This window comes from Homalodisca vitripennis, chromosome X (assembly GCF_021130785.1).
Source record: "Homalodisca vitripennis isolate AUS2020 chromosome X, UT_GWSS_2.1, whole genome shotgun sequence".
Lineage (NCBI taxonomy): Eukaryota > Metazoa > Arthropoda > Insecta > Hemiptera > Cicadellidae > Homalodisca > Homalodisca vitripennis.
In genome coordinates, this window is record NC_060215.1 from 139,171,980 (window position 1) to 139,182,132 (window position 10,153).

At 33.7% G+C, this 10,153-nt stretch overlaps 1 protein-coding gene across 1 annotated transcript; it reads left to right on the plus strand.

Annotated features, from left to right (window-relative positions):
- The first annotated feature begins 356 nt into the window (after window positions 1-356).
- LOC124369636 (uncharacterized protein PB18E9.04c-like) lies at window positions 357-2,123 on the plus strand. The gene has a single exon (XM_046827688.1). The coding sequence runs from the start codon at window positions 357-359 to the stop codon at window positions 2,121-2,123; it is 1,767 nt and encodes a 588-aa protein (XP_046683644.1).
- Window positions 2,124-10,153: the final 8,030 nt, after the last annotated feature.

Consider the following 10,153-nt stretch of genomic DNA (forward strand, 5'->3'; position numbering starts at 1 on the left):
ACTAGATTCGTTATCAGTCCCAAAAACTTAAATTTAACTCTATTTTCTTCTAGTTCATATCTCTCTCACTCACTTATTGAGATCAGACAATCCAAAATGTTGGTGTGTTACGTGATAGGTACTATCTCGAGGAATGTTTTCGTTCTTCGCAGGCAGCATATTAAGTTTAAGTTTTGCGGCTACATAACGGAAATTAATCAAAGTTATATCAGGTGGTATGATTGTAAATGGTTGAAGGGGAGTCAGATAACAAAATTGGCATGGTAAGAGCTTAAGAGCAATCTGTAGTGAAATAAAGATGCAATTAATAAGCATCCAGTCGCTTTTTGTTTTTTCTGGCAGGCGTTAATTTGTACATGATACATCTCTCACAACTCCTACATCACCCACAACTCTACATCTCTCACAACTCTACATATCCACAACTCTACACCTCCACAATTCTACATCTCCCACAACTCTACATATCCACAACTCTATACCTCCACAATTCTACATCTCCCACAACTCTACATATCCACAACTCTACACCTCCACAATTCTACATCTCCCACAACTCTACATATCCACAACTCTATACCTCCACAATTCTACATCTCCCACAATTCTACATCTCCCACAACTCTACATCTCCACAACTCTATACCTCTACAATTCTACATCTCCCACAACTCTACATCTCCACAACTCTATATCTCCACAAAATTCTACATCTCCCACAACTCTACATATCCACAACTCTATACCTACACAATTCTACATCTCCCACAATTCTACATCTCCCACAACTCTACATATCCACAACTCTATACCTCCACAACTCTATACCTCCACAATTCTACATCTCCCACAACTCTACATCTCCACAACTCTATACCTCCACAATTCTACATCTCCCACAACTCTACATCTCCACAACTCTATACCTCCCACAACTCTACATCTCCACAACTCTATACCTCCACAAAATTCTACATCTCCCACAACTCTACATCTCCACAACTCTATACCTCCCACAACTCTACATCTCCACAACTCTATACCTCTACAATTCTACATCTCCCACAACTCTACATCTCCACAACTCTATATCTCCACAAAATTCTACATCTCCCACAACTCTACATATCCACAACTCTATACCTACACAATTCTACATCTCCCACAATTCTACATCTCCCACAACTCTACATATCCACAACTCTATACCTCCACAACTCTATACCTCCACAACTCTATACCTCCACAATTCTACATCTCCCACAACTCTACATCTCCACAACTCTATACCTCCACAATTCTACATCTCCCACAACTCTACATCTCCCACAACTCTACATCTCCACAACTCTATATCTCCACAAAATTCTACATCTCCAACAACTACACAACTCTCACAGCTCTACGTTTCCACAACTCTGCATCTCTCACAACTCTACATCTCCACAACTCTATATCTCCACAAAATTCTACATCTCCAACAACTACACAACTCTCACAGCTCTACGTTTCCACAACTCTGCATCTCTCACAACTCTGTATCTCCACAAGTCTATATCTCCACAAAATTCTACATCTCCCACAATTCTACATCTCCCACAACTCTACATCTCCACAACTCTATACCTCCACAATTCTACATCTCCCACAACTCTACATCTCCACAACTCTACATCTCCACAACTCTATACCTCCACAATTCTATACCTCCACAATTCTACATCTCCCACAACTCTACATCTCCCACAACTCTACATCTCCACAACTCTATACCTCCACAATTCTACATCTCCCACAACTCTACATCTCCACAACTCTATACCTCCACAATTCTACATCTCCCACAATTCTACATCTCCCACAACTCTACATCTCCACAACTCTATACCTCCACAATTCTACATCTCCCACAACTCTACATCTCCACAACTCTATACCTCCACAATTCTACATCTCCCACAACTCTACATCTCCCACAACTCTACATCTCCACAACTCTATATCTCCACAAAATTCTACATCTCCAACAACTACACAACTCTCACAGCTCTACGTTTCCACAACTCTGCATCTCTCACAACTCCACACCTCCCACAAATCTACGACCACATGTAAGGTCGTAAAGGTATTTGAGATTTAACATTGTTCGTATGGTACTGAAATAAGTTAGCTGCCAGTACAGCCAGTATGAGATATTGTATATGTGGTAATGGATATATTGTATAATGGAACTTACCAACCCTTCCCACCATAACTTAATTCTGTGCAGTATCGTATAACTGCGATAACAACGTGTTTAAAAAATAAACGAACCCCTCGTTAGCCTTGCATGACTGAGTGAATAGAATTATAACATATTCAATACGGGAAAGTCCTCCTAAAAGGACTCCACCGCCATAAGAATGTAGGTTTCAACAGGGGCTGTAAGAATTAGTAATAGTTGGGCTTTATTGTTAGCCATTGAAGAGTTAATCTACACTTTTGTTTCGTAGTCTATGGTTCTGAGAACATGCTCAAAGTCCTCGTAGAACACTAGAATATCGCCTTTTCATGATTTTAAACTTTTAGTCTTATACGGTAGCCTATAACATATACCTTGTGCATCGTTGTAAAATTGTCTAATATTATAATGTTAAACTGTTAAATAACAATAAAAGGTTTCTAAAAATGCCGGAAATACAATTTAAAAGTTTTAGTGTAACAGTAAAAAGATTGTATGTTCACAGGAAATGTGGCCTTCGTTCTGATTCATGTTATAATTTAAGATTCGATTATAACTAACACGATCTACAACAAACTGCCAATTACAGTAAATATGAAGGAGCTATCTTGTAGGGATGCAACAATGTCTATGCTGAAACAAATGGATTTGCCAAGGCGCGAACAGGGATTACCAGAATAACAAACACAATCTACAACAAACATTGTTCATGAGACAAACAATGGAGAATCTTCTAGTAGGGATGCATAACATACAACTAATTAGCACACTCCGACAGAGAATAATACGATTGTGCACTCAGCACAATCAATTTTCAATTTTAGCTAACAAAGTAGTTGGTTTCCGATTATTCCTAAAACCAATTAGTAACATGCAATCACTGTTCTTTAACTAGATTGTAGAGGTGAACAACCAATTACTTTTGCATGGAGTCCATTTTGATCGATATTCCCCAAAATCTTAGTAAAGTCATTGGGATAGGATTTCCTTACTGTGTTACGTCCATTTCTAAACAAACTTTAACTTACTGTATACTCCAAATAACGAGTAATTCATTTTTGTTTGTTTTAAAATAGCTATTATTTGAAGGAATTTCCGAATATTTGTGCCTTTGGCAGTCATTTATCAGCCAGGTACAATAGAGAGGATGTAGACGACTGACTACGGACTCTGTCTAGCTAAGGCATAATCCTGGAATGTGACCTGGTCGTCAGTCTGGTTCATTATAGCATGCTTTACATTTTAGTTTTCTCCTCTATTATCTATAGCCACGAATTTCCATAATAATAATTACTATTACCTCAAGATTTAAGTGGATCTTAAGACGTTACAGAATGCTGTCACTGGGCTTATCCTGCCACAGGATTCTGCCGATTGTAGTCCTCTATCAGCCAGGCACAGTAGAGAGGATGTAGACGACTGCCTACGGACTCTGTCTAGCTAAGGCATAATCCTGGAATGTGACCTGGTCGTCAGTCTGGTTCATTATAGCATGCTTTACATTTTAGTTTTCTCCTCTATTATCTATAGCCACGAATTTCCATAATAATAATTACTATTACCTCAAGATTTAAGTGGATCTTAAGACGTTACAGAATGCTGTCACTGGGCTTATCCTGCCACAGGATCCTGACGTTGACAGTCCTCTATCAGCCAGGCACAGTAGAGAGGATGTAGACGACTGACTACGGACTCTGTCTAGCTAAGACATAATCCTGGAATGCGACCTGGTCGTCAGTCTGGTTCATTATAGCATGCTTTACATTTTAGTTTTCTCCTCTATTATCTATAGCCACGAATTTCCATAATAATAATTACTATTACCTCAAGATTTAAGTGGATCTTAAGACGTTACAGAATGCTGTTACTGGGCTTATCCTTCCACAGGATCCTGACGATTGACAGTCCTCTATCAGCCAGGCACAGTAGAGAGGATGTAGACGACTGACTACGGACTCTGTCTAGCTAAGACATAATCCTGGAATGCGACCTGGTCGTCAGTCTGGTTCATTATAGCATGCTTTACATTTTAGTTTTCTCCTCTATTATCTATAGCCACTATTCATGAATTTCCATAATTATAATTACTATTACCTCAAGATTTAAGTGGATCTAAAGACGTTACAGAATGCTGTCGCTAGGATTATTCTGCCACAGGAAGCCTCCACACATCCATTCTACTGGGAATCAAATCTTATAAAACCGCTCAACAAGCGCTCTTTACAAGAAATTAGATTAATTAATTGTCAGTCACCTTTGAGTAACTGCATTCAACGAATATTCACTTTTTTCAGAATATATTTAAATTATCTTCTTTATATCCATAATTAACTTTATACATTTAAACAATAAGGGCTGCATACTTCAATACTTGACTGAATTAGTTATTTATTTATCCAGGTGATGTTAGGACCACGTGGCCCATTTAAAACATTTTAGGGCAAAGCTAATCGTCTTATTTTAAAACGAAATGCTCAGTTAAAAACGAAATATATCAGTTGGTTCTGACGTTTTTGCTTAAGAGCAGAAGGAGGAAAATTTAAAATTTGAATACACTAGCACGTGTGAGCTGTAAATTTAAACCAGTGCCAAATCTCGGCACAATATTCGAGTGAGAGGACCGTTTTCGTGCACGCGGTGCACGCGAGGTACCCGACTGGTCCTTAAACTCGTTGTCTGTCTGTCTGTCCGATAACTCTTGATAGAAATGTCTTAGAAACTTGAAACATGGTCCATTGATTCATCTTGTTCTCAGGAAGAACTCTGTTGATTTTGGGGTTAAAAGGTCAAAGCGAAGCCAAATTACAAAGGGCACTAGTACGAGACAAATTTAAGTATATTCGCTAAGACTTTCGTTTCGTTTTGCCTGGGCTTCGATACTCCAATGAATAGTTTTATTATCTCTCAGCATTTTTTAAACACTTGCAAGCAATAAATGTAAGCATTATGATTTTTGAATATTCCCCCTTTTACTTAGGGTCCTTCATACCCAACGACATTTTCGTTCATAAATACGTGCTGGTAATTAGTTTTACTGAAGAAATCGCTTAATATAAATTCAAGTATTGTTTATTCAAAATGTATTAAATATTTTATACATGTCTTAAGTGTGCATAATATTTGAGCATATTTTATGAGAATTCCGATAAAACAATTGAAGTGGTTTTTGAACTGAACTAGTAATGGAAACGTGTTCACAAAGTCAACTCTATAGATACATCGAAAACTCATAACTGTTTGGAACGTTTTTATTCAATTTTAAGTATTAAGGAGATTTCTATGAACAGTCTATTTGCAAGTATGTCAGTAGCGAGGCATATCTTTTGTACCAGTCGTATTTATTACTCCTTAAATGTCTCATTACCCACAATAATGAATACATACACATGTTAAATTCCTTTTGGAACATTATACAGTTATTGGAAAATAGTTTGTTGTCTAAATAAAATTCGACATATTTTATTGAAAATCAATTTAATCACTAACGAGAACACTAAAATCTAGAACGATCACGTCAATTGTTTTTATTGAACTACATAAGAGGTTGACGACAATACGATATGTAGGTGTGTATTGTTCATAAGAAATTAAGGTACACCATTGCCAAGATTGGATTTTTTTTTAATAATACACTTGATACATATTTATTTATTTACTATTTAATTTTTTGTTATGTTAAGGAGATTGAATGTTTTTACCATAACAATTCTTTGATAGTGTTCAATTCTTACAATTATTAGTTACGACTTGTCAGAAAGATTCGTGGCTTTTTACGGATTTCCGTGGCTAGATTGCGAAGTTTTTAAACTTTTCTAAGCGACTGATTAAGTTTTAACAACGTTCTGTTTCATTGTTACAACACGTTTAGCCCATTCAACTTGTTTTAGTTCAGAATATGGACAATGGTAGTTGAGACAAAAGTTTCCCTAAAATGTAATAAATTAAAAATTAATAGATTATAAGTCTTAATATCAATGTAGTTAGTTATAAATGTGAAAAAACTAACAAATACAAATATATTTACTCTCTGAATCCCGTACTGTAAAACAACATTTCAGAGATTTAGACGACGCCGTTCATTCTATGGTTGGCATTTTAAACACAATTATGTATTGCAAACAGTAGTATAAAAGTTGAAGGCGCTCATTGAACAACAAAAGTAGATAATAGCTGAATGAAAAAGAACTTTTATTTTTAGGTATAAGAAAATTTGAATTATCTCTGAAAAAATTAAAAACATCATTTTTTAAGTTGCTGTGATGATTGAAATTTCAACTAATAAAAGTCATTTTTTAGATCTAGATAAATTGTGATATTTTTAAAAGAAAAAACTTTTTGTTTTCTATTAGAAACTATTGTTTCAGATTTCTTTTCAGACAAAACTTAAAAATTAATAAAATTAAAGTTCTATAGAGTCTTATCATAAAATAAAATTATGCTAAGTTATTAACTCACAACTCTTCATTTTTAACACAACTACATTCCAAATTGTATTACCCGAATAGACCACTTGGGCTATTAGTGAGTGAGTTTAAGTTATTAACCCCATTTACCCACATAGCAGAACTTTACTGAATATATTTATTTTTCTTTATTTTTTATATACAAAAATAGTTCTTTGTTCAAAATTAGACGAGTTTTGACGATGGGAGGATTGTGAAGGTAACAAGATTTAGGATATTTTTCATCATTCAGTGATACAAGAAATCAGTAACACAAAGTTTCGAGATCTGTAATCTGATCTCTTCTTCAGTGGAATAACTAACCTAACATATAGCTACAATCTAGGTTAAAATAACCAAATCTTACCAGATCTCGAAACATAATGTTACTGCTTTGTTACATTACTGAACAATGACAAATTTCCAAAAACTCCAAGAATTAATTATGCAGATTCTACCTCACCAATTATTTGTTTGATAAAAAGATCCATCTAACCAATAATGATAAGCATTAATTGTAATCATTGTACAAAATAATGACTTACTTTATTCTTTATTAACAGCCCCCCCCCCCATTTAGCTATTCACACAAAATTATCATAGGCCATATATATTACAGTGCCATATATATTAAAGTGAATATGAGAGTTTAACGGCTCAACACTCAACAGGTTTTGATATGTCACATTTTTTGGATTCCTCACAATTTGTTGCCCCAAACAAGAAGAGGAGTAACTGCCTACAATTTTTTTTAAGGATAATGTATGCCAGGACTTGACATAAAACCATATGAACAAAAATTAATTTATGTTTTGATTTTTTAAGATTGTAAATACTCAAGTAAACATATGCATAAATACAGTTCTCGCTCTTCAAAGAAGGTTAAAATTAAAAAAAAAAAAAAAAACAGTAGCAGTCGTGGGACTGCCGATAGAAGTGAAAACGGAACTATTAAGTTGAGAGTAATTAACAATACGTTATAGTAGCAGTACATCTGTAATTGTAAGTGTGACGCGTTTTTAATTTTCCAATTTTAAAATCAACGAAAAAATATTATAAAATAACTAGAAATCTATTTTACCACGCTAGTAAGATAAATCTTATACCGTAATAATACTCATTTCATGATGAAGAGGTTAAATATTAAAAACATAATTAAAATGAATAATGCTAAATTTTAAATACAAATATTCGTACAAATATTAAAAATGTTTAAAAATATATTCGTTGTTTTCATTATTCATTTATCTGTATAAAAATATGTTGTAATTGCTCAATATTAATAGTTAGTTAAACATAGAATACAAGTGAGTAAACACCGAGTGAACAACAGTGAGTTGAACACCGTTGTAAATAATACAGTTATTGCTACGGATAAAGTATATAATTGCAATAACAATTAAACCCACAATATTTTTAAAACTAATAAATTAGTTAAATTAACTTGGTTCTTTCGTAAAGGTATTTTTATTGCACAATAAACTAATTTATTGAGTTAATACGGTATCAGTGAGCCAATGCGCCAACTACAGTTCCGGCAGAAACGTTCACTCATCACTTCATACGCTACTACAGGCTAAACTAAACTTCCAATAAAAAATGATAAATTACAAAAAAAATATTCATCTATTTTCACACAACTTTCTCGCTGACAAATTTTGTCTGACCAAAAAATAAAAAAATCCTCGCTTACTACTTTTTTCTTGTCATTGTAAACGCTATGTAAAATGTAAACAATAATCAAAATTATTTCGAAATTTTTTTAATATTTAAAAATGTAACCAATAGATTGCCAATATTAAGAGCTTTAATTTGACGCATCTTACAGAATTGTACGACATTGGCTTCACTTTTAAATCGCGAGAGGAAGCCGTAAAGGTCACTGATTTTCGCAGTCTGTTTTCATACTCCGCCGGGACAGTTTTACCACAGCGAGACTGACTTTTTCATGCAGGTTAGTATCATTAGCATGTCGGTGACGCGAACCGAGGATTTTACCCTCTACCAAAACGCTCAACGCGCCTAAAGAAGTTTTCACTTCAATAATTTTGTTTTTATACCCTAAAAATTTTGCTCCAGCACTTAGGCCACTTTGTGTATGGCTTGTCGAATTAGGTTAATGTGAAAATAATTTGTGATGATAATATTAAGGTGACACTTTTATCACGGTGTATGTGGAGTACATGTTCTGAAGTAGTAGGGCAGGATAAAACCCAGAGATGGATTTCTCAAAATGCTCATGAATTACTTCATAATTGCTGGATGAAATTTTCATGCTTCGTGGTTTTTGAAAGTAGTGCTCTTAGTTATTACATAACTTCTTGCAGAAAATTAATTTTTTACCCCAAAAATCAGGACATATTTTTCCAGTTTAAGACTGTTATCGCTGCGTCTTTTGACTTGTTTGAAAGAAAGAGTATTATTGTGAGTCTTCAAGAAAATACTTTTAATTTGATAAGCTAATTTAAGCACTTAAAAAAAGTTTATTTAGAAAATCTATTTCATCTTTTACGTAACCGAAAACATCTACTTTTCAAAATTAAATAGTAGTATATTTGAATTCAGGTAAAATAATTTAAGTTCAAATCATTCTTGTTCACATTTCAAAATATTATTTCTGGTCCCAGAAGTCTAACATGTTTTAACTATGAAAGTCAAACTAAGGTGTTTGGTATCTGCTAATAATTTATTATTTTTAATTTTTAAGTCAATTTCTGTGATGCATCTTTTGAAATATAGTTTTAAAAAGTACAATGAACATTGGTATTTTTACTTAGATTATTTTTTAATTTTGAAGAGTTTTTGAATTAGGCTCTAAACTTTGACTACTTACAGATTTGTCAGTATTTTGGAAAGAGCTATTGTTATAAAAAAATATTTAAACTGTCAGTTCTCTCAAGATAAGAATAAGTATTTTTGGGGAATGTTTCAATTTCTATCTGTAATATACTGTACATGTCTCTATATTTAATTACACCAAATTTATGTAATATCTACGTGTTATCAGTTTTAGCAATTTATAAATTTCCCAATTTATATTTATGAAAACAAATTTTGATTCCTTGACTGCTAAAAATTGTCCTAAACATTTAGGATTTTAGACTTTTATGCTGTTTGAGTTCCAAACTACTCCACTACACCGAATTTCAAGTTTGCAGCACATCTTAATCAGTACTCAGTTATTATTTTTAGGTAATCAGAGATTGACCATGTCTAGCTTTATTAAAGTAAAGTAAATAAAGATATGGTGATCATGTAAATTCCTCCTTCCTACAAAATCTTATTCTAAAATTTCCCTGTGCGATTCTAATGTATCAGTGATAAATTTTAGTACACCATACAATTGACACTCTAGTAACCTTTGTGGATGGAGTGGATTACGATCTGATTAACCCAAGGATAGCGAAATCATAAATCTAACTCAAAAACAAAACTCTCACTAAATGTTTTGTGTGTGATTGTACATAATGAAATACATTTCAGAACTGCT